Source organism: Muntiacus reevesi, chromosome 22 (genome assembly GCF_963930625.1).
Source record: "Muntiacus reevesi chromosome 22, mMunRee1.1, whole genome shotgun sequence".
In the NCBI taxonomy this organism is placed as follows: Eukaryota; Metazoa; Chordata; class Mammalia; order Artiodactyla; family Cervidae; genus Muntiacus; species Muntiacus reevesi.
In genome coordinates this window covers 13,301,582-13,323,655 of record NC_089270.1, presented here as the reverse complement: position 1 = coordinate 13,323,655, position 22,074 = coordinate 13,301,582, and the positions used below count along the sequence as shown (strand labels likewise).

Here is a 22,074-nt window from a genome sequence, read left to right as displayed (position 1 = left end):
CTTCAGTCTCAAGGGCTGGGGAGACCCTGCAGTCTCAAGGGTCTGGGAGAATCTGAGACACGGCTGTCTGGTGTTTCCTGCGATGCCCCGGCTGCAGCACAGGAAGCAGGAAGGCTGAGTGGGGGTCTGGGCAGAGTGTGCAGCTCCAAACCAGGAGGGGAGTGATGAGGACCTAAGACAAGAGAGCCGGCCGAGGACAGGGCCACCTAGTTGAGTGCATCAGCTCGTGGATGCCTTATGTGGATGCAAATGTGGCTACGGGAATGGATATTTCAACAATATCCATTTGAAGGAGTTCTGGTTCCAGAACTGTTTGAATTTCACATTGTACCACGTGCAGTGCCAACATCTCTGCCAAGACAGTGCTGACAGCAGTGATGGACATCGGTGCCCTGGCCACGTGCCACCCTCGGTGTGAGAGTTTTGCGGGCTTTGCATGGCTTATCTGACAGCTATACATCCGTAACAACAGGGGCTATGGCAACTCTGTTTTACACATGGGGAACCTGGGGCGTGAACGGTAGAAGAGGCCACTAAAGCATCACCTGGTATCCCTAGGTGGGCTCGCTTACAATCCCACCCCTCACAAGAGATGCACTGTGAAATCTGCCATCTGACTGAGAAGTGCTTCATGTGCGTGCTTATTCTCATGTCGTTTTTAAAATCGGTATCTGTTGTCCCTAGGAGCTCTGGCTGACTTTCACTAGAAACTGCACTTATGAATTCAAGGAGATGGGCATGGAGGGAAGGGCATTGACAGTCATGTATGAGCCTCTAAGATCAGTGAGACTAGGTCATACACCCGCACCCCTGCTGCTTATTTTCCATACACCCAGCAGGGTTGGACCAAGTGGTGGCTAAAGCCCCTCCTCTCTGGGTCACTGGGGTCAAAGTGGAGCCCTGGGGTCACAAAGGGCTGGAGAGTGTTAGCAATTCAGATGCTTGGGCTCTGCTCCAAGTCCCTGAGTCTGGGTGTCCAGGGGTGCGACCTGCATGCTCAGCAGAAAGCCACGAGAGACAGATGCCGCCAAATCTGAGAACTGCTGGACTGTAGTTTGAAGGCTGTGCAACAGTCAGAGCGAGTCCTAACCTCAACCCAACACCAAGGCATTTGCTGACCACTGCTGATGGCCAGAGGATTTACGGAGGGGAAGCTGGACTCAGTCTGATCTGGGGGACATTGTGGATCCTGCTTCCTAAAGGAGCATCAGAGAAGGGCTGGGATTTACCTGGTGGCCCAGGATGTAGCTCACTTTCCTCCATCCTGGAGGGTGGTGGTCCTGCTGCTACTTCCAGCTGGCGAGATGCCTCTCCTTAGGCAAGGGACCCCCGTCCCTGCTGCAGTCTCGCAACGCCCCTTCCCTCATCACAGCACTTGTGCTGATTTGTTGTCTTTTTCATTTGTCCGTCTCTCCCTCCAGGCTGTGAGCTCTCCCCTGTGCCTAGCTCAGGACCTAAGTATGTGCTTATGGGGACATGCTGGTGCTAAGTCCACATCCCTTCAGCCCACGTGGTGGCTGGCTGCCCTTCAATGGACAGTTTCCATGTGCGCCAGTGGCTCATTATGAGCACCTCTGACCAGGTCTCAGGGCTTCCTCTGACCATGGGGCGTGGGGCTTGGCCAGCTCAGGGATGCCTGAGAAGGCTGGAGAATTAATGCCTTCAGGGCAGAAGGGGCTTGGTAGACTTGGTAGACAACGTGGAAGGGGCTTGGTAGACTTGGTAGACAAGTCCCTATTTTCCTCACCCCTTGCTGGCATCATTGGAAGTTGAGTTCTACACATCTTGTGGTCCAAGGTTTCCACTTTGACCCCAGTGACCCAAGAGCTGGGGCCTCAGCCACCCCGTGGTCCAACCTTGTTGGGTTTATGAAAAATAAAGAAGCAAAGCCCAGTGGGGGTGCAGGTGTGTGATTTAGTTTCAGTGATTTAGAGGCTCTTACATGACCCTCAATGCTCTTCCCTCCATGCCCATCTCCTTGAGTCCATAAGAAGGTCCAGACTGGGGTTGGGCCTCAGTTGGCATGGAAACCCCTCACTGTCACAGGCCTTATTGGCTTTTCTCTCCTAGTGGTAGGCCACACAGCGCCCCCCAGAGGTGTCTACACCCTAATCCCTGGAACGTGTGAAGATGTTATGTTGCATGGTAATCGGGACTCTGCCAGGGTGATTAAGGTTACTGGTTTAAGATTCGAACATGAACCTGGATTATCTAGGTGGGTCTCATCACTGAGGGACTTCCCTGGTGGCTCAGTGGTAAAGAGTCTGCCTGTGATGCAGGAGACCCAGGTTCAATCCCTGAGTCGGGAAGATACCCTGGAGAAGGAAATGGCAACCCACTCCAGTATTCTTGCCTGGAGAATCCCATGGACAGAGGAGCCTGGTGGGCTGTACAGTCCATGGGGTCGCAGAGATGCGGCAGAAGAGATGACAAGTGTGGGCAAGACTTCATGTTCTGGATGCAGGGGCCACATGCCAGGACCAGAGATAGGCCGCTGGGAGGTCAGGGCGAGCCCAGCCAACAGCCACAAGGAAACAGAACCTCAGTTCTACAAGGAACTGGGTTCTGCCGACACCTGAAGAAGCCTGGAAGCTTCCAGAGCCTCTGATGAGAACCCAGCCAGGAAGACCCTGATTTTGGCCTGGGAGGCCCAGAGAAACCAGCAGCATCAGCCCAACTTCTGACATTCGGCTCCCTGAGATAACACGGGGTGTGACTGCAGAGGGGGATGACGGGGGGCGTTGCTATGGCAACAGCAGGAAACAGTCCTCCTCCTCCTTCCCTGCGCCTTCACCATGCTTCCTGGGCCCACCTGCCCTCAGGGACTCAGCTCAGGGTCTGCTTCTGGGGGAACCCTAAGCACGGATCAGAGAGCAGATCCCACATCAGGGCCGTGAAGACCACTTCGACCTGGGAACGAAGCCCTCAGCACACCTTGACTCGCGCCCTTGTGTCAAAGTCCCTTCTAGGGGCTGCGAGTTAGAGGGGGAACCGGATGGGGGCTCGTGGGCTCCCACGTGGGTGGGGGAGGCAGAGGAGACCCAGGCCCACAGGCGAATGCACGGGAGGTCAGCTGCTGAGAGTGTATTACAGGCACACATGTCGCACAGGGGCTGGGATCTCTGCGTGGGGACCCCCTGCCGGTGGGGAGCCTCACCTCTGGTGAGCAGCTCTGGAGGCTTCCTGGGCTCCACCCGCCACCTCGGCTCCGGACGAAGCATCGGCGAGTTCTTGCTTCTTCCGCAACTTGTACTCTTCCACTCTTTGACCTGAAAGTGAAAGTCATGCAGTCATGTCCGACTCTTTACCACCCCACGGACTGTAGCCCACCAGGCTCCTCTGTCCTTGGAATTCTCCAGGCAAGAATACAGGAGTGGGATAGCTGTTTTCTTCTCCAGGGGATCTTCCCAACCCAGGGATCAAACCCAGGTCTCCTGCATTGCAGGCAGAGTCTTTCCTGTCTGAGCCTCCAGGGAAACCCAAGAATACTGGAGTGGGTAGCCCCTCCCTTCTCCAGGGGATCTTCCCGATCGAGAAATTAAACCAGGGTCTCTTGCATTGCAGGTGGATTCTTCACTGGCTGAGCTACCAGGGAAGCCCATATAATGCACAATGATCAAGGTGGGTGTTTGAAGGACTGACGCTGTGCTGGGAAGGGGCCAGGTGCTGGGGTGCAGAGATGAGCAGGACATATCTGCTCTCGGGTGTGCTGTTTAACAGCCCCATGGTTCACCCTGGGAAGGGCTTCGTGTGCACGAGGAAGTCACAATATCCATCATACCCCACACACCAATGAGGGCAGTAGTCCAGCTCTGCCTGCATCTGCTCAGCCCTGCTTTCTTATAGTATCAGGAGAAAGGGAAGCCAAGGGTCAACACTAAAAGACCACCACAAATGGTTAAAAGTCCCCACCAGGAAAGAAAACCATCCTACACGAAGAACTGTAGGCATGCAGTGAGTCCTACAGACGTGGGTGCTGAGCTGGGTGCTTTCCAAGGAGCTGAGAGGTTTGGTTTCTGAGTCCAATGTGTACTGGTCTATATATCAGAACATGTTTCTTCTTCTTTTTTTTTTTTTTATTATTTAAAACAATGGTATATTTTGAAACAGATGATGACTATCAAAATTATTTTCTACTGGATTCTAACTACCATCTGAATTAACTGCCTATTTATTGGACCATAGCCATAACTATATATATATTTTTTTTTCATATTTCAACATATATATATTTCCTATTTCCTAGTCATCTTGTGCATGCTGCATCCTAAGTCACTTCAGTTGTGTCTGACTCCTTGTGATCCCATCGACCGTGGCCGCCAGGCTCCTCTGTCTATGGGATTCACCAGGAAAGTGGGTTGCCATGCCCTTCTTCAGGGGATCTTCCCGACCCAGGGATCGAACCCAAGTCTCTTTTGTCTCCTGCGCTGGCAGGCAGGTTCTTTACCACTAGCGTCACCTGGGCTAGTCATCTCAGAACAGGCTTATTCTTAGCTAGCCACTACATTTATCTAGTTACACTCACCTAGTTGCCATACTGACCGAGCTATGAGATGTCAACAGGCCACTGACCTCCCTGGACCTGAGCTTTCTAGAATTTACAGAAAAGTCCATCCTGGATGATCCCCAGGGGCACAGCATTCTAGGACTCTTAAGAGTTGACTGAATTAAAAAAGGAGTTCATGTGATCAACTTACATCATTTCAAGGCATTTGTTGAGCAATCCTCTCATTAACTTGGGGTATCAGGGGAGCAGGAAATTAAAGCTGAGAGGATGCAGGAAATTAGAGCTGAGAAGATACAGGGTGAGCCCGAGCCTAGCCCCACAAGTGGGGAAACTGAGGCCTAGAGCAGGGACGTGAACACCCTGGTTCCTGAATGTTCCACAGGGACAATCAATCACATCTGCCTCCTGCTAAAGGAGACCTACCCTTACTTGAGAAAACCATCAGGAAGGATCTGTAGCCAGCTGGCAGATTTCTGGGCAGGTCCCAGATTTTATTTCAATGTAGAGCTCTAATTCCCCAGAGCAAGGGCAGGAAAAAAGTGGCAGCTGAACTCATTGAGAAAAATAAGATTCACGGAAGACCTGCCCCCAGGACCAGCTGCCTGTCCTCCACCTAGGGATTGTGGACAATCCAGGAAAAATCCATCAGAGAATATGGGATTCCACCCTGCTCCGAAGCCCCGGGTGTGGGGAGGACTGTTAGTAGAAGAGACTTTAAGGAACTTGTTTTTATCTGTTACTGCATGATGTTCTTGCTGGCCCTGGGGGTCTGGTCTGCTCCATTCCCCCAGGTGGCCTCTTATGAGAGCCCATAGGGAAAAACTGTCTGGCTCTCATGCGTAAATGTGCCCACATATGGGCCACTGGCCTGTTCTTACTCATTGTCACTGTGACAGCTTAAATTGAGGGAACTTCTATCTCTTTGGCCACCAGGAAGCCCAGAGGCAAAAGCATGTTACCTCTTAAGTAGGAATGTGCTCATATATGTCCCAGATGACGACTGAACCTTAACTTCATCTCACTGTCCTCTCCTTGGCCTTATTCATCTACTTAAAAAAAAAAATCCTATTGTACTGTACAGATATGTTTCTTTAAGTGCTTTTTCAAAAGCCTTTGGGGGACAAGTCATTGTCTTTGAAAGTGTTAGTTGTTCAGTCATGTCTGACTCTTTGTGACCCCATGGACCGCAGCCCACCAGGCTCCTCTGTCCATGGGATTCTCCAGGCAAGAATATTGGAGTGGGTAGCCACTCCCTTCTCCAAGGGGATCTTCCCAACCAGGGATCGAACCCATGTCTCCAGCATTGCTGGCAGATTGTTTACCATCTGAGCCACCAGGGAAGCCAAGGTTGCTTCAGGGTTGTTTTGGGGACAAGGCAAGGATAAATAAATACATAAAACATCAAAAAAAATTAAATCCCCTTAAATAACCATTTGAAAACGCTGACATCCCACCCCATCCCCAACTAAGAGCACGTCTGGCTTGCTGCTGGCAGGGCTTCCTCGTGGAGGGCACCATACCCTGTAGGGTCTTCAGATGCTGCAGCCTTCTCTCCTCGTGGTCCTGCATGACCCTCCCAATCTGCTGGTAATACGCTTGCACGAGCCGGCTGACGCCAGGGCTGGTCACGTAGACGCTCTCCACGGCCGCCTCCATCAGCGTTCTCTGTGGGCAGGAAGGGAAAGTCTTAATGGAGAGGACACACAGAGCCAGCTATGGCCAACATCGTCCTGACTCCCATAGACCACTTACTCCCAAAGTTGGCTGGTCCAGAGCAGGTGGAGAGTGCCTGGCTGGTTTAAACCAGCATTGATAACTTATTTTCCTTGGTCAGGGATGGTCTGATGCTGGGTGTATGACCCAGTTCTGACCAATGAGATGCAATGTTAGGGAGAGTCTATTGAGGGCCGCCTTTTTCCCAACATTAAGCAAAGCCTTGGTGAGGGTGATAGACTTTGCTGTTTCCCTCTTCTGGCCAGGACACAGAGTGATGTCTGGAGCAGCAGTAGTCATTTTGAGACCATGAGGCAACAAAAACCAATACCAAGAATGATGGATCAGAAAGAAAGAGGCTTGTCCTTGTTCATATCACTGATCCTCTGTGCCAGCCTGGAACCACCTACCTCCACATTTCTTGTTATGTGAGATCAGTAACTTCTATTTATTTAAGCACAGATTTCTGTCACTTGCAGTAATAGACAGTCCTTAATGACATACCTTCGGACCCAAAGCAGAACAGAGAAGAAATGCTGGGATGCCCCATCACTGGGGACATGTTGGTTGGGCACTTGTAAAGTCATCACCTTTTAGCTCATAAGATGATGGGCAAAAGTCAGGTTCGAGTCCCCATTTCAGCAAACATTTATTGAATGGCTCCAAGCTTTGGGCAAAGAAAGAAAATGCCCATTCATTATTGTCGAGTGATTCGTTATGTTCAGACAGCTGAAAAATACACCCTGATGTGCCGGCGTGGAAGGAAGCCGTGGAGGTAAGGAGGGCTGCAGCTCAGGATGCAGAGGAGATGAAAGTCCATCTCCTCACCCTTAGGTCCTGCTCCTCCCTTACTGCGACTGCTTCTCTCTTCCTCTCCATCCAACGTTCACCTTTGACTCTGCCCCCAAGGACTCTGAGCTCTGGCCTTGAACTTCCGGTCAGGAGCCCCCACTAATGGCCTTCTTCGGATTTCATTTAGCACATGTAACGCAGAAGACAGGAAGTCCCTTTTTTCCCCCTCTCAAATCAGCAAACCCACCTGCACATCACACCTTCTGTCCCTCCAGCCTCCTGCCACAGGGGGCGGTGTCCACCCCTCTGCACGGCAGCCCACCTCCCTTCTCCAGGGCCTCAGTCCTGGCTGCCCTCCTCTCCTCCTCCCCAGTTTTTCCAGCTGGTGTACCACTCAAGTCAGCGAACACACTTGCTCTAAAATCTCCAATGTTTCAGCCCTCTCTCGATCCCCCGCGACACTGCCTGCATCTCAGCTCCCATCCAATGCAACTTCTCAAGGTTAGCGTGTCTTCTCCCAGTAGATGGTAAGTTCCCTGAAGGCAGGAATGCTGCCGCCTGGCTACTGTGTCCCAGCACCTGCCGCAGGCCCCGAGGCCAAGGGGCCCTGTGGACAGAGGTCCAGTGAAGAACATCCTTCCAGACACTGGGCCCATGTTCTTTCCGGTGGGTGTGTGTCTGGTGGGGGTCCATCATCTAATCCTGATTCAGAATCCCTTGGAGAAGCCAAGGACAAGATATGCCACACTTGTGTTTCATTCTCTTTTCACGTAATGACCATTCAATAGGTCAGAGTTATAAGGTTTTAACAGAGGGAAGAGACTCCCCCAGCATCACTAGCCCTGAGGTCTGGATGATGAAGTGTGGCAGACACCAGAGATCTGGAACAAGATGGGGTGTTTCAGAATCGAGGATGCCACACTTGTGTTTCATTCTGTTTTCACGTAATGACCATTGATTAGGTCAGAGTTGTAAGGTTCTAGCAGAGGGAAGAGACTCTCCCAGCATCACTAGCCCTGAGGTCTGGATGATGAAGTGTGGCAGACACTGGAGATCTGGAACAAGATAGGGTGCTTCAGAATCGAGGGGCCAGCCTCTCTGCTGTGCAGGTGAGTGACTTTATGTAAATGAAGGGACTCATGGAAGTGCCCTAGAGGGTCCTGGCACATCCCAGGGGGGTCTGCTGCCAGCCCAGATCTAAAACACCTCCTGTGGGTACCAGCCACAGACGCTCTCTGCTGAGACCTGCAATACACGGGTTGCATTCTTACAGCTTGGGGGAGGAGGCAGGCAAGGGGAAGCCAAGCAGGAGCAGCCTCCAGTCCCAGCCGCTCACTGAGGCTGGGAGGCTTTAAGCCTGTCTTCCGCCCAGTTAAACTCCTCAGTCTTCCCACCTGAACAATGGGAAGAAAAATTACCCTTTCCAGGCAAGGGCTGCAGTAAGAGCCCAGTGAGATGAGGAAGCCAAAGCCCCTCTCCCCCCTCTGCTGACTTAGAAGGACGATGCCCACGTCACTTCTTACGAAGGCGGTTTTCACTCCTGTGGTTTGTCACCACTGTCAGTGCAAGCAGAGAACCACGGCTTACTCAGGTCAGACTGACGTCAGCAGCAATGGTCAGCCGTCGGGGACAACTCCACCAGCACTCAGGTTCCCATAGAGGTGGCCAAGGGCAGGGAGGGCCTGCCCCCGGGAGAGGGACTTAGGCTCCGACTCTAGTATCTGCCCACTGGGAGGCTCTGGCTGAAATGACATTCCTCTCGGGGCCGCTGCAAGGACCGAGCTGGTGCTCAGAAGGCCGGGAGACAGGGCCGGGCGGTGGGTGGAAATCCTCACCGCTCCATGGGGCAGGCATTCCCTCTTACGGGGGGAAAAGGTGGCTCAGAGGCAAAGAGCTCTGCAGGGCCCGAGGCTCCTGGGCGCGCAGCTGCTGCTCTGCTCGGATCCCTCCTCTCGTTCGCCCCCGACCCCCGCCTCTAGTCCCCCCAGGTTCCCCGGGGGCTGGGGCGGCCCCGCACCTTGAAGTCGTCCGTGTCCTTGGCCCGGCTCCTGGAGGCCGAGTTCCGCGCGTGGCCCAGCAGCGCCTGCCCGATGGCGCGCTCCATGTGCTGCTGCAGGAGCTGTCCGACCTCCTGGGCCTCGGCCAGCAGCTGCTGCTGGAGCTGCAGGCGCGTCTGCTGCGCCTCCTCCTCCAGCCTGCCGGCCTCCTCCAGCACGCGCGCCTCCTGGAAAAGTCGGGCAGGGAGAAGACTGGAGCCCCCTGTCACCTGCACGGACGGTCTGTGTGTGTCTTAGCCGCTCAGTCATGTCCGACTCTTTGCGACCCCACGAACTGTAGCCCTCCAGGCTTCTCTGGGCATGGAATTCTCTAAGCAAGAATACTGGAGTGGATTGCCATTCCCTGCTCCAGAGGATCTTCCTCACCCAGGGATCAAACCCTGGTCTCCCGCATCGCAGGCAGATTCTTTACCATTTGAGCTCCAGAGAAGTCAAGTGATGCTCTGGTCAGGACCAAACTAGAGGTGGGGTCAGCCCTGCCGGGGGTCCCAGGAAAGCTGGAGAAGGGGTAGGAAGTGGGCACCTCTGGGCTGGAAAAAACGTGTACACAGCGGATGAGCCTGGGGATCCTGCCGATCCCTTCGGGCATTTATTGAGCACCAATGGTGTACCCAGTGCCATCCGTGGCTTTTTACATGTACAAGAACTTACTCGTTCACCCCATTTTGAGACCTGCACACGAGGAGGAATGAGGCCAGAGGGGTGCAGAGACGCTGAGTAACTTTCTAAAAGTCACACAGCAGAGAGGCTCTTCAGTCACACTGAGTCTGAGAGTAGTCTGGGACATCATGGAAGCCAAGGCAGGGCCCATGGGGAGTCCTTCTCTTGAAGGAATAGGAGTTGGAGAAGGAGGTTGTGGTCGGAGGTAGGGTAGGAAGTCCTGCCTGCTTCCCACCAAGTCCTCCAGGGCCAAGAAAAAGAGACGGTGAGCTTGTCCCTCACTCATAGGTCAAAAAACATCAGCTGTTCATACAACTCAGTGGCTATAGGAGACCTGGAATCAGCCTGTTTGGGTTTAAATCCCAGCCCGGCAATTCACAGTCTTTCTTTAGATTTGTTCAGACCTTAAAACAGATCACACAGCCCTCTTCTCTTAACCCCCGATGATGACTGTACCTATTTGTATTCTGACTTCTTGTGCAACTTTAGTATAATTGTCATTCTCATGTACACTGCAAGCTTTGGGCATCCTGGGAGCCCCCAACAGGGGGTAACTATTGTGCCGTTGTCCCCACCCACACAATATGGGAGCAGGACTTCTTTTTTAAAATTTATTTATTTATTTGGGGCTTCCCTGATGGCTCAGTGGGTAAAGAACCTGCCTGCAATGCAGAAGACACAGGAGACTTGGGTTCAATCCCTGGGTTGGGAAGGTCCCCTGGAGGAGGAAAATGGCAACCCACTGCAGTATCCTTGCCTGAAAAAAATCCCATGCCATGGACAGAGGAGCCTGGCGGGCTACAGTTCAAGGGATCATGAAGAGTCAGACACGACTAAGCAACTAAGCGCTCATTTAATTATTTGGCTGCACCGGGTCCCAACTGTGGCACACAGGAGCCTCAATTTTCATTGCGGTTTGCAGGATCTCTTTGTATTTAAACTGGAACATTGGCTTTTCCCGGGTCTTGGGACTGTTGACCTTCAAACTGGATGTCACACCATTAGCCCCCCGAGTTCTCAGGCCTTTGGACTTGGCACTGAAATTACATATTGGTTCTCCTGAGTCTCCAGCTTGCCTGCTGTGGATCTTGTGACTTCTCAACTTCTCTATACCTGTACCTATGCATGCATGCTAAGTTGCTTCAGTTGTCTGACCCTTTGCAACTCTATGGACTGTGGCTTGCATGCACTGAGGCATGCAAGATCTTTGATTTTTTTTCCTGAGTTGCAGCATGCAAACTCTTAGTTGCAGCATGTGGGATCTAGTTCCCTGACCAGGGATCGAACCTAGGCCCCCATTGTACTGGGAGCAAGGAATCTTAGCCACCACCAGAGAAGCCCCCAGGATTGGGGTTTTGACTAAACCAGACTGGAACCTGGAAGCCAAGGAAGCAGCACTCCTGTTCTGGGATGGGCAGTGGGCTGAGGCATGGTCTTACCAAAGCTCTGAGCAGTTGCCACTGGTGCTCGTCCAGACCCTGGGAGGAGCCCTGCTCCAGGGCGTGTTGCTCCCGCAGCTCCTGGAGAAGGCCCTTCTTCCCCGACAGCCTCATCTGGGTCAGGGTGGTGATGGCGCTGCCGCGGAGAGCCAGCCTCCGGAGAGCTGAGCGCAGGAGCAGTTCGTGCGCCTGCAGGATGTACTGAGTGGACCTTTGGAGACAGTGGGGAGGAGGTTAGGGGCAGGGGGTGAATGTTCCTGGCTTCACTGAGTGTGGTGGTTAATTTTACGTGTGAGTTTGACTGGGCCATGGGCTGAATGGACAGCTGATCAAATAGCATTCTGAGAGGGGCTGTGAGGGTATTTCTAGATGAGGTTAACATTTGAATAAATGCATAAAGCAGATGGTCCTCCCTAAAGTGGGTGGGCCTTGTCCAATCAGTTGAAGATCTGAAGAGAAGAAAAAGCCCACTTAACCACAAGTAAGGGGGAACTCCTCCTGCCTGACTGCCTTGAGTGGGACATGGTTTTCCTTTGTACTTCCTTCTCTTTGTACTTCCTTCTCTTTGTACTTAAACTGGAACATTGGCTTTTCCTGGGTCTTGGAACTGCTGACCTTCAAACTGGATGTTACACCATTAGCCCCTCGAGTTCTCAGGCCTTTGGACTTGGCACTGAAATTACATATTGGTTCTCCTGAGTCTCCAGCTTGCCTGCTGCGGATCTTGTGACTTCTCAACTTCTCTATACCTGTACCTATGCATGCATGCTAAGTTGCTTCAGTTGTCTGACCCTTTGCAATTCTAAGGACTGTGGCCCACCAGGCTCCTGTGTCCACAGGATTCTCCAGGCAAGAATACTAGAGTGGGTTGCCACACCCTCTCCAGGGGATCTTCCCGACCCAGGGATTGAACTTGCATCTCCTATGTCTCCTGTATTGGCAGGGAGGTTCTCTACCACTAGCGCCACCTGGGAAGCCCACCTATATCTTTACCTATATCACCTATACTGTATCTTCTATTGGTTCTGTTTGGAGAATCCTGACTAATATACTGACCCACTAAGAAACAGCCCAAATAGTCATGCTCCACAGGGAACCTTTCCAGAGGCAATAGGTTAAAATTGTCCCATCTTCTGCTGCCCATCCTCTTAGATGTGGGTACACACTTGAGTTATAGTCAGTCATCTGTCCTTTGATTAACCTTTTTAACTTTATCACATTTTGCCTCAAGCTTCAGATGCATATATACAGTTGCCTTCAGTACATATCCACTCAAGTTTTTTACATGATTCTCAAAATTAACACATTCAGAACTGAAGTCATGAACTATTTTTGAGTTCCTATCTCAATGAGTCAAGTAGGAAACTCTGGTTTAGAGAGGCTCGACATTTGGTTTTATAACATAAGGTATCTTCTTACAGCTTGAAAAGTTGAACAGAGAACTGTCAGTCAGTTTACAAGGAGGAGAGAACCAGCAAACACTCCTAAGAATAAGGAATCATTCCTTGTAAAGACCTAATTTTGAATCAGCTAAATTCACCAATGGAGTGGTTGATCTGCCACTGTCTGAAATCCCTGCTGGAAGTAAGAGAAATCCTGTCTGGAGGAAGATCCCATCATTCAAAGTCCTAAGTTATTACTACAATTTTTTAATAACGCTGTCTAGCATTCAATAAAAATAACCAGACTTGCAAACAGATAAGAACTGACCAAAAATAAAGAAAAAAAAAAAAACCAGACAGACAATAGAAACATACCCACAAGATATTGGATATTAAAATAGTGAGCTATAATGAATATGTTCAGGAAATTAAATGATAAGATGAATCTGAGCAGATAACTGGAAACTATGACAAAAATAAAGTGGAAATTCTAGAACTAAAAATGCAGTAACCAGCATTAAGAATTCAGTAGATGGACTGAGCAGCAGATAAGACACAACTGAAAAGAGTGTGAAGTGGAGGAGAGTCAAACCAAGTTATCTAGGCTGAACTACAAGAAGCAAAAATATAGAATACCATGTAAGAGACGAATAACCTAAGGTAAAAAATCTAATAAACATAAGATTGCGTTCCCAGGAAGAGTAGGAAGAGAATAAGCAGAAGGAATATTTAAAGAGATAAAGATTCAGAATTTTCAAAAACTGATTAATGATAGCAGATTAAAGATTCAAGAATCACTACAGACTTAGTAAAAACAAACAAACAGGAAATGCACAAAAACCCACATCCATGTTTACACATGTTATAATGAACTGATGAAAACCAAAGAACAAAAGAAAATCTTAGAAGCAATCAGAAACAACTGAAATCAGAAACAAAAGATGATCTTTACAAGTATTTAAAAGACAGCTAAACTTGGATTTTACACCCAATGAAAACATTCCTCAAAAATGGAGATAGACATTTTCAGACAAACAAAATTCTAAGAAAATTTGTCAGTGGCAAATCTAAAATAAACAGAACCTTCATGCAAAAAGAAATACTCCTAGGTGGACACTTAAAGATGCAGGAAAGAATCAAGAGCAATATAAAGTGTAAATCTAAATGAATACTGACTGCATAAACCAAAAACAGTATCTTGTGGAGTTGCAAATGCATAAGCAAAGTGAAAGTGAAAGTCTCTCAGTCATGTTCCGACTCTTTGCAAACCCATGGACTGCAGAATTCTCTAGGCTGGAATACTGGTGTGGGTAATCTTTCCCTTCTCCAGGAGATCTTCCTAATGCGCGGATCAAACCCAGGTCTCCTGCATTGCAGGTAGATTCTTTATGTAAAATGCCCAATAAGAAAAGCATTTTTCCTCTGTGAGGGAGAGAAACAAATGGAAATAAAGCATTCTACTATTTTGAAAGAAAGAACATATTAACGTATGTTATATTTTGGCACACAAAGGATGCAATTCAAAATCTCTGAACCATTAAAATCACAGTAAAAGAATATATAACTAATAAGCTAACTTATTAGTATATAATATATATACTATATATAATCTATATACAATATATATATTATATATAATATATAACTAATAACTAAATTAGAGAGAGAAAATAGAAAATAATAAAACACCTAAACCAAAAGAAGGTAAGAGAGGAGAGGAAAAGGAACATAGAGCAGGTTGGAAAAACATAAACAGAAAGGAGATAGATTAAAAATCCAAATATATTACCATAAGGTTTTACATTAAATATAAATGGACTAAACATTAGTACTATTAAAAGATATAGTCTTTGAGACTAGATAAATCTTCCAATTGCTCATTACTGTCCTTAGCTTGCTCACCAGATTCTCCCTACTGTTTCCATCTCCTGATACCTCCTTTGTATTATCCAACAATATAGCTATTCACATGTTTCTTGATATATACACAAAATAATTTCCTGGAAAGGACTGGGCAACTAGAAAACTAGCTATACCCAAATAATTTTTCTTATGTAAAATAAGGAAAAAGAAATATTTTTCAGGAAGCTGAAAAAGTGATACCACATGAATAATTATAGAAAGAATATTTTAAAATATAAAATTTATTAATAAATGGGGAATGACTGAAAATGGGCAAAAGTGGTCTTTTTTGGAGTGATGGAAGCGTTTCACAATTGCATGGTGATGGGTGCAGAACTCTTAAAATTTACTAAAAATCATTGAATTGTACTCTTAAAAATAATGTATGTAAACTATACCTCACGAAAGGTGTTTTAAAAGTTTCCATGAAAGACAACTCTATGAAGTAGGTATTGTTAGACCCATTTTATGGATGAGAAAATTGAGGGTAAGAACAATTCATGTGCCCACACCAGGTCTGACTTCAACCTTTCATACATGGCACTCTGCTATCACTGTATTTCATATTTATGTTTACAATTTGGTTGTTCTCAAAACCACACTGTAAGGGAGGCCCAGGAGGGAGGGAGTTAACTTACAGATGAGGACATGGAGGCTAGCATGGAGTATGACACCGGACAGAAAGCCCCCACCCTACACAAAACTGTACTCACTCTTCACTGAGGCTGCCAAGCTGGCCCAAGACTCGGTGGATGATGTTCTCATGGTCATCTCTCAGGTGTGTCTGTAGCAGAGTGGACAGTGCATACTCCTCCATCCACACCTAAAACCCACGACAGAGGGACAGGGGTCAACCTCAAGTTCATTTCATCCTCCACTGCTTTGTCAAATCATACTTTCTGTTTCTTATTTTTAAAAACCTCTTTCTCTTTTGATTTAATTATTTTTTCTCTTATGTGCTAAGTCACTTCAGGCGTGTCTGACTCTGTGTAACCCCATGGCCTGTAGCCCACCAGGTTCCTCTGTCCATGAAGTTTTCCAGGCAAGAATACTGAAGTGGGTTGTCATTTCCTGGCACCATTTCTTATATAACTTATCTTCTTATGATTGGCCTGTCATGCCACCTTGTCTGACATAGTTTCCATATGCACATGAATCTCATTCCAGGCTCTTTATTTAATTCTGCGGGTCTGTCTATACCAAGACATCACACTTTAAGTTCTGCAATTTATAACAAGAGTTCATAGCTGCTAGAGGATGTCTTCCCATATTCTTTTATACAAAACTGTCTTAGCTATTCTTGGTTCCTTTTCTTCACATATGAATTTTAGGGTCTGTATATCAAGTTTGGGAAACAGCTTTTTGCGATTCATTTTGTAATTAGATTGAATTCACAGACTTATTTGTAGATATTGCATTTTCCTATCCAAGAACAAAGCCTTTTCCTCAATTCTTTATCCCTTCAATAACATTTTATAAACTTCTCCCCTGGACTGTGTTAGTCACTCGGTCGTGTCCGACTCTTTGTGACCCCACGGACTGTAGCCTGCCAGGCTTCTCTGTCCATGGAAAATATATTGGAGTGGATTGCCATTCCCTTCTCCAGAGGAACTTCCCAACCCAGGGATCGAGCTCTGGTCTCCTGCCTCACAGGCAGATTCCTTACCGTTTAACCTGCAGGGAAGTCTTCTCCAGTAAGCTCTTATAAACACTCGTCAGATTTATTTTTAGGCACCCTGTAGCTTTTATTCTAAAGGGAATCTTTATGTTATCACTACTGTTCTCTTCTACTGATTTGAAAGTTACCTATTCTATTTCTAGTCTATCTACATTTACAAATTTTAACGTATATTCCTGATTTCACAAATCTAAATCAACATTTACTTTTAGGATTCATGACTGTCAGCACTTCTGGAAATTTCTTATCCATTATCGGTTTCAATATTATCTCTCTTTCATTCTCTCCATTCTCTCCTGCTAGAATGCCTGGAACATTAAGGAAGTCCCCCCCAGGGCTTTCTCATTCTATTCCCATGCCTCCCGACCTCTCATATTTCCCATCTTTTTAGCCCTCCATGCATGTTCCCAACTACTTCCTCACCTTTATCTCCTAGTTCACACAATGTGTCTTCAAAAATATTTAATCTGCTATTTAACTCATCCATTAAATTTCTGTTTTCATGATTACAATTTTCATTCATAAAAGTATGTAGTTTTTTAACATGTCATCTTTTTATAGCATGTCTTATTTTTAATCCCAGTAATTCCTCTTTTTTCCCCCTCTGGTTTCAAACATACTTCCTTTATAAGTGCTCTCTAATAGTCTCTTCATCTGAATTTCGTGGTGTTTGTTGTGGTCTAAACGTGGTGCGTGCTGTATATGCTGGCTCTCACTTATGGCAGACTGTTCCCTGTGTGTTTCATAATCCTGGATGTTAGCTCATCTTCAGTGTGGCTTTGTCTGTGAAAATCTTGTGAGGTCCCAGGCCACACAACTGATGCACTAAAAAGAACAGCAGAAGCTCAAATCTGAATCTGTCTCCAAAGCTCAAATATTTTCTAGGTCCACCATGGACCTCCCTAGCTCACTCACATCACCAGGAGAAACAAACACTTAGAAACATGCAGCCAGACTGTGTTACCCAGGGCTCTATCTTTAAGGTCAAACTCTCTTGATTTCCCTGCATCTGTAGCTTTTTTCTGGAGAGGGCCATGCTGCATGCAGAATAGGGCCAAAGCACAGAGGCTTCCCTGGTGGCTCAGCCTGCAGTGCAGGAGACCCGGGTTCAACCCCTGGGTCAGGAAGATCTGCTGGAGAAGGAAACGGCAACCCACTCCAGTATTCTTGCCTGGAGAATCCCATGGGCAAAGAAGCCTGGCAGGATGCAGTCCATGGGGTTGCAAAGAGTCAACCATGACTGAGCGACTAACACTTTCACTTTCACAGAGGCTTTGAGTGTGAGTAAGCAGCTTACTCCTTGGAAGGAAAGTGATGACCAACCTAGACAGCATATTAAAAAGCAGAGACATTACTTTGCCAACAAAGGTCTGTCTAGTCAAGGCTATGGTTTTTCCAGTGGTCATGTATGGATGTGAGAGTTGGACTGTGAAGAAAGCTGAGCGCCGAAGAATTGATGCTTTTGAACTATGGTGTTGGAGAAGACTTGAGAGTCCCTTGGACTGCAAGGAGATCCAATCAGTCCATCCTAAAGGAGATCAGTCCTGGGTGTTCATTGAAGGACTGATGCTGAAGCTGAAACTCTAATACTTTGGCCACCTGATGTGAAGAGTTGACTCATTGGAAAAGACCCTGAGGGTCTGGGGGCAGGAGGAGAAGGGGACGACGGAGGATGACATGGCTGGATGGCATCACTGACTCAATGGACATGAGTTTGAGTAAACTCCAGGAGTTGGTGATGGACAGGGAGGCCTGATGCACTTCGATTCATGGGGTCACAAAGAGTTGGACATGACTGAGCAACTGAACTGACTGACTGAACTGAAGTAGCTTAGGCTTCAGTTCTCTGGGCCTTGTGATTTAAAGCACTTACACTTAATTACACAAAATCACACTGTGTTAGAACTGTTTGTTAAAGCCAGTCTCTGATGTGTTTTGTGAGAACTCTACAATAACCTGTCAAAGTGCTTAGGAAATCAGAACACTCTAGAAAATTTGACACAGTCTAGATTCCCTAAAAGGTAAATTAACACTGTCGCTAGAGTACATGGGGGTCTTTGGTGTGTGTTTTGAAAAGACAGATAAAGCCAGCAACAGGATCCAAAGATGGTTAAGAGAACAGAAATCATCCAACCAGATGATGCCCAAAGTGGTCACACCATTTCTTTGACATTATTGAAGCCAAGTTCATGAATGTTTGAACTTAGAAGCAAATAGCTGCTTCCCTGGGCTGGAGTGTTGACCCTGTTAAGTGCTACTGGGTCATTTTGTGGTTTCCAACATGGTTACTGTTATTTCAAAGTTTCATTGACTAAGGAGAGAAAAGGAAAAGGAACCAGTCAGCACATGCCTGGTATCCATGGGATTTTCCAGGCAAGAATGCTGGAGTGGGTTGCCATTTCCTTTTCCAGGGGATCTTCCCGACCCAGGGATTGAACCCAGGTCTCCCGCACTGCAGCCAGACTCTTTACTATCTGAGCCACCAGGGAAGTCCTCCTATAAGGCAGGTGCGTTTAGAAGTGAGGCAGGAGGTGAAGTCAACACCTAAGGCAAACCCTGGCGTGCTGCGGGGAGGCAGGCGCTGCAGGCTTAAAAGCTCGGTCAGAGAAGGTCTCAGGGTGAAGGTGGCTTAAGAAGAAAGTCCTTAAGTGGGACAAATGAGGCAGGAGCGCTGGGGAGCTAGAGGCATACCAGGGAGGCGAGAGTGGAGGGAGAGGGGAGACAGGGAGGAGAGAGAGGGAGTCAACTCCTGACATGTGGGGCCGTGCAGGGCAGGATAAGGACTCTGGCTTTTACACTGCATGAAATGAGAGGAGAAATGAATTGATGTGACATAGTATCTTTTATCAAGTCTAATGTGCCAGTGATTATGAAATGCACAGTTATTTTAGGTCCCACGCAGAGAGAAAAATCACTGCCAATTAAATTAAGAAGCATCTCAGTTTTAGAGATGTTAAAATGTGACTAAATCTGCATCTTAAAGATGAGTGGGAAATACGTTCTCTCTGGAGCAGGGAGGGGTCAAGATGGCAGAATAGGAAGACCCTGAGCCCACCTCCTCCCACGGGCACATCGAAATGACAACTCTTCACAGAGCAACTATTGATGAGAATGACCTGAAGAGCAGCAGAAAAAAAATCTACAGCCAATGGTATAAAGAATAATGGGAAGTTCCTGTTCAGCATATGGAGCTCAGCTGTGAAGACCTAGAGGGGTGGAATGGGGAGAAGGGTGGGAGGCTCAAAGGCAGGAGACATATGAACACCTATATGGCTGATTCACATTATCATATAGCAGAAACCAAGACAACACTGTAATGCAGCTATATTCCAACTGAAAAACCATCAGATAAAAAAAAGAAGAAACCACAATGAGAAGGGTAGAAGGGACAGGGTCAGCGTATAGTCAAGTCCCATAATTACAGGTGGGGGACCCCCAAATGGGAGGATAATTACTATTGCATTGGTTCTCCCCAAACAGTGAGGGGTCCAAAGCTCCTCAGCCCAGGGGTCCTGCACTAGGAAGATGAATCCTAAGAACATTTGGCTTTGAAGATCTGCAGGGCTTATATTCGGGAGAGCCAAATGACCATGGGAAACAGAGATCCATCCTCAAAGGCTGCACACAAAATCTCACGAGGTCCAGGACCCAGGGCAGAAGCAGTCATTTGAAAGAATCCTGGGTCAGATCCACCTGATGATCTTAGAGAGCCTCCCAGAAAGGCAGGAGGAAACCAGAGCTCCATCTGGGGAGAGAGGCACTGGCAGCAGCCATTTGGGGGAGCTCTTTCTACCGCAAAAGCGGTGGAGAATTTCTCTGCCATGCAGGAGACCCAGGTTTGATCCCTGGGTCGGGAAGATCCCCTGGAGAAGGAAATGGCAACTCACTCCAGTATCCTTGCCTGCAGAGTCCCATGGATGGAAGAACCCGGTAGGCTACAGTCCATGGGGTCGCAGAGAGTCGGACACGAGTGAGCAACTAACACTTTCTACCATGAGGGCACGTGCTCGGAAGCACTCTTTCTGAATCCCCACTCTGGCTTATGAGCACAGGGGTCCCGCCTCGCCCACCAGCCTGGCAGCACCAGTACTGGGGCACCTCAGGTGAAACAGCTAGGCAGGCAAGGACACGAGCCCACCCACCAGCAGGCCAACTGCCTTAGGGCCTGGAGAGCCCCCAGCTGGCCCAGGACCCGACCCTGCCCATCAACCGGTGGCCCGGTACTAGCCCCAAGGCCAGCCTCACTCACCAGTGGTCTTAGTAATATTTTTAGATATGTCTCCTCAGGGGGCTTCCCAGGTAGCTCAGTGATAAAGAATCCACCTCCCAACCGGGGGACTTGGGTTCGATCCCTGGGTTGGGAAGATCTCCTGGAGGAGGAAATGGCAACCCACTCTAGTATACTTGCTTGGAAAATTCCATGGACAGAGGAGCCTGGCAGACTACGGTCCACGGGGTCACAAAGAGTCAGACATGACTGAGCACCACCACCCACCCGTGTCTCCTCAGGCAAAGGAAACGAAAGCAAAGATGAGCAAATGGGACTAAATGAAACTAAAAAGATTTTGCACACTGAAGGAAACTATCAACAAAATGAAAAGGCTGCCCATTGAATGGGAGATATTTGCAAATGATGCACCCCATAGCAATAATTATCTTGGGTCCACCTGCACAATCAGGATAATCTCCCCATCTCAACATTCTTAACTTACTTCCCATCTGCAAAGTCCCTTTGCCATGTAAGTAAGGTGACATTCACAGCTTTTGGGAATTAGGACGAGGACATCCTTGAGGGGACACTAGGCATCTTTCTGCCTAACCCAGCAGACTGGGGAGAAGCCCACACACCTGCATTAGAATGGACCACACTTTGAGGACCACTATTCTACATCCTGTTCCAATTATGTAACTAACAAAATCCACAACATTTAACAACTTCTCTGAGCAATGGGGCATGAAATCACCAAGACCTTTTACCTAGAAAATAGGTGGAAAATGAATTTTATAGTCTGGGTGTGTGTTTGATTTTCCATGAAGGGTTTTGTTGGTCCTTTTCTTCTCATGACTAAATATTCATCTCGACGACAGAAAGTTCATCTCTCATTTTCATCAACAAGGAAACATGGAAAGTGGGAGAGAATATGGATCTCTAAATATGTTATGGTAATTTAAAGCAATTAAACAATCAATCAGTAAATTAATTTTGACATACACACTTTGAGAAAGCAGTCTTGGGTCATATTTATTTAATCAGTTGATGAGGTCATTAACCTTCCTGTTAGCTTCTTGCATGCAAAACTCCTTTCAAAATACTTCTGCAAAACATAGGAAAATTCACATACAGGCATATGCTCACAAAGTAAATGAATAAAAAATAAAACCCAGAATCTAGGCACTGTCTGATACCTGCTTAAAAGAAAAGATTCATAACTAGAGGTTTTTTGGTGAATCATAAGTCTTTGCCTAATAATTTGTCAGAACTGAAATTCTGAATTTTTTTCAATATCAATGTTATGAAGTGATTAAACAGATACAGTGCAAAGGTCTTAGTCTGCATTTGCCTGCGTTACCTTGCAGCAACCACGTAGGGTATTTTGATCCATATTTTCCACATGAAAGCTGAGATTCAGAGAAATTCAGCAAGTTGTACAAAATTACAGAGTTGTGGGAAGTCAGCTAACTGGCTAAAGGTCACTCAGCCCATTAATGCCATTGTTGTTGTTTTGTCTCTAAGTCATGTCCAACTCTTTTCTGACCCCATGGACTGTAGCCTGCCAGGCTTCTCTGTCCATGGAATTCTCCAGGCAAGAATACTGGAGGAGGTTGCCACTTCCTTCTCCAGGGGATCTTCCTGACCCAGGGATTGAACCTGCATCTCCTATGTTGGCAAGCGGATTCTTGACCACTGAGGCACCAGGGAAGACCTTTAACGGGATTGCAGGCA

The 22,074-nt window shown here is 47.6% G+C and overlaps 1 protein-coding gene and 1 non-coding gene across 4 annotated transcripts in view; one reads left to right on the top strand and one right to left on the bottom strand.

Moving 5' to 3' along the window:
* Window positions 1-22,074, bottom strand: part of EVC (EvC ciliary complex subunit 1) — a 91,477-nt gene that overhangs the window by 6,997 nt on the left and 62,406 nt on the right. For 2 of the 3 annotated variants that reach the window (XM_065914437.1, XM_065914438.1), the window contains exons 13-17: window positions 15,166-15,275; window positions 11,169-11,379; window positions 9,030-9,236; window positions 6,028-6,172; window positions 3,158-3,269 (exon numbers count right to left, since the gene is read on the bottom strand). In XM_065914437.1, coding sequence (XP_065770509.1) covers window positions 3,158-3,269; window positions 6,028-6,172; window positions 9,030-9,236; window positions 11,169-11,379; window positions 15,166-15,275 — 785 coding nt within the window. Of the gene's footprint in view, window positions 1-3,157; window positions 3,270-6,027; window positions 6,173-9,029; window positions 9,237-11,168; window positions 11,380-15,165; window positions 15,276-22,074 lie in introns of those variants that run through there. The other variant, XM_065914439.1, reaches the window with a different exon arrangement.
* TRNAH-GUG (transfer RNA histidin (anticodon GUG)) lies at window positions 2,239-2,310 on the top strand. Its single transcript has one exon. It is a non-coding gene; the product is annotated as a tRNA-His (tRNA).